The sequence below is a fragment of the Echinops telfairi genome, unplaced genomic scaffold (genome assembly GCF_000313985.2).
Source record: "Echinops telfairi isolate 266 unplaced genomic scaffold, ASM31398v2 ScPeMD7_2010;HRSCAF=2546, whole genome shotgun sequence".
NCBI lineage: Eukaryota > Metazoa > Chordata > Mammalia > Afrosoricida > Tenrecidae > Echinops > Echinops telfairi.
This window is the reverse complement of record NW_022105908.1, coordinates 24,321,512-24,324,199: the sequence shown is the minus strand read 5'-3', so window position 1 is coordinate 24,324,199 and position 2,688 is coordinate 24,321,512. Positions and strand designations below refer to the sequence as shown.

At 62.8% G+C, this 2,688-nt stretch overlaps 1 protein-coding gene across 1 annotated transcript in view; it reads right to left on the bottom strand.

Moving 5' to 3' along the window:
• Positions 1–169: 169 nt before the first annotated feature.
• The window catches only part of ATP2A3 (ATPase sarcoplasmic/endoplasmic reticulum Ca2+ transporting 3), a 33,576-nt gene continuing 31,057 nt past the window's right edge, over positions 170–2,688 (bottom strand). Inside the window, exon 19 of the mRNA XM_045293334.1 lies at positions 170–314. Within this exon, the coding sequence (XP_045149269.1) occupies positions 170–314 (145 nt within the window). The remainder of the gene's footprint in view (positions 315–2,688) is intronic.

The following is a 2,688-nucleotide window of genomic DNA, read 5'->3' as shown; positions in this document are numbered from 1 at the left end:
CGGGTATGGAAGAGACTCCCTACAGCAAGGGGTCTTCACCGCTACTGCCCCCCACCCTTGGGGCGGAGGGCTCCTGATGGTGGGGCACACCTGGGGACATCGTCTGCCCATGCACCGAGCACCTTCAGCTCCCTGGCGACCCCTGTGCTCTGCCATCTGCAGGCAGGCTTTAGGACAGCCGGGGCAGGAGACTCACTGGCAGTGGCGGCACCAGCAGGATGAGGAAGTGCAGGGCCATGGACATGGCCACAGCCGCCAGCAGCCAAGGGTTCAGCCAGGGTGGCATCCGCAGCAGCGACTGGTTCTCCGAGACACTGTCGGGAGGGGGCACAGAGCGGGCGCTCACCTCTGGCTGGGGCCTGCTGTGGGCACCCAGCCCAGGAGAGGCCGAGGCGAAGACCTGGGAGGACTGTCAGCTGCCTGCCTGCCCACCCTGCCCTGTCCCAGGGCTTTGAGCGGGGGCTGGGCCCTTCCGTTCCCACCATTCGGGGACTTGGTCCTGGTCCTTCTATTTCTGACCTTTGGGCTGAGTCTTGGGCTCCCATGTCCCCTTGACTCTAACAGGGTTCCATCACTGACTTTCAGAACCCTTTGTAACCCTCTGACACACCCAGACCCCAATTACACATGCCTTAACCCTTACCCCCCAATCCTGATCCTCCTGATCCTCAATCTCTCAGTCCTGGGTCCCTCTGGCTCTCAACTGTCCTGGGTACCACTTGGGTACCACTCTCCAGCTATACCTCTGGAAAACTGGCCACCAGCTCAGGTTGATGGTGGGGGTGGGAGCACAGCCTGGGACCAGCCCATCCTGGGCTCGACCTTAGTCTTTCTGCCTTGAGCTCCGACTGCCCGGAGGAGGATAACATCTGGGGTCCTACATTGGCCTGTGAGGGCCTCCCTACCCTGCACCCCTGACTCCAAGCCCCACCTGAGACAACAGGCCCTACTGGCCCAGCCCCTTCTCCCACCAGAGGCAGCAGCCTGCCCTCCCCAGCCCTCTAAGCTACTCTGTTGTGCTCTGCTGGGCGGCTGCTGGACACAACGGCAGGCGTCCGCGAGAGAAGGCAGACGAGGAAACCACAGAGCCGCCTGTGTCCAGGTCTGGCTGGTTATCAGTTGGAGGGGCCAAGGGTGGTCAGAGGCTCTCCCAGCAGACCACGCCTGGGCTCAGACCACAGCAGGGGCGGGCCTCGGCCCCACCAAAGCGTCTCAGACCCATTTTCTCCCCCCATAAGAGTGATGGTCTTGGACACTCACAGGGGCAGTTCTACCCTGTCCTATAGGGTCGCCGTGAGCAGGTGTCAATTCAATGGTGTTGAGTTTGGCTTTTGCCTGTCTTACGGCCTCACAAAGGGCCATGAGGAGGGTCCAAAAGAACCCCATGAGGACATAAGGACCCAGCTTTGCCCTCCACCCTGAGTCCCAACTGCAGCCATTCCACCCTCAAGTGAGCGCCCCGCCCCGCCCCCACCCCCCCGCATCTGGTCACCCCCTGAGCAGACATGTGCTTGGCCATACCCTTTCCAGAGAGGAGGCCAACTCGTTTGGTTTTATTTTAATGAAATATTTATAGTGCCCAGGGGACTGGCCAGTGTGGGAGATGGGGGCGGGCTGAGTGCCTTGGCCCCCATGGAATGACAGGCACGTCGTGGTCTATTTATAGCCCTGTATCCTGCCCCTGCATCCCCGAGGGGCACATCCCTGCCAGAGGTGGTCTCCAAGGACCCAAACGCACCAACACGGGCCTCAGCCATCTCAGGGCTGGCCCTGGCCTCTCCACATGGCCGCCACCTTGACATAAACTCCCAGGCGTGGGGTGCTGCCCCCACTACCACCTCCTGCCCGGAGAGGCTCTGCCAGAGTGAATGCTGCTGCCTGTGCCCTCGTGAGGCCCAGAGAGGCCCTGGCAGAGGCGGGCAGCAAAGCACGCGTGCCACCTTCTCCTGGGCACCCAGCACCACCCGATGTTTTGGGTTATGGCAGACCCAGAACGGTGAGCTCAGCAACAAAGACTGGACTGGGTGCAACTCCTCCCCCCACCTCAACCCCCGCCGCCCCACCAATAACATGACACCAAAGAGGCCAACCCAGCGTGGTCTGGGGTCCGGGAGGCGGTCAGCGGCTGCCCACTCCACACCCGGGCGACTGTCCTGAGAATGCCTGGATAGAGATGGACCAAGGTCAGAGCGGCCAGGCCCACAGCAACCAGAGTGAAGGCACGTGAGGCAGGCAAGGCTGCGTGGCCCTCCACGGTGCCCCCACAGCCCCGCCCCTGCAGCACAGCACAGCACAGCATGAGACGCAGAGAGAGGGCAGCTTGCTGACAGCCCCCAGAGCACCTGCGTCTCCCGCTGGTAGCCCAGCGAGGCCAAGGTCCAGTGTGGTTGGGATGGGCACCCAGCTCTGCACACCCTGGTGCCCAGCAAGGCCCAGTGAGCGACATGGATGGGCAGTGGCTGCAGGTAGCGTGGTGCGCAGGGCTGGGTGCCCGGGGCCTCCTGCTCACCGTCCATGTGGTTCCGAGACAGGTACTTGAGGGCCTCGTCCAGCAGGATGACAGGCAGGGACATCTGGAGGACCACCACCCACTGGTGCCCGCTCAGTGGGGTCACCTGGAAAATAAGCTGGAAGGGGGCTTCGGGTAAAGGATGGTCGGTGCCAGGGACCAGCATGCCCCCCACCCGA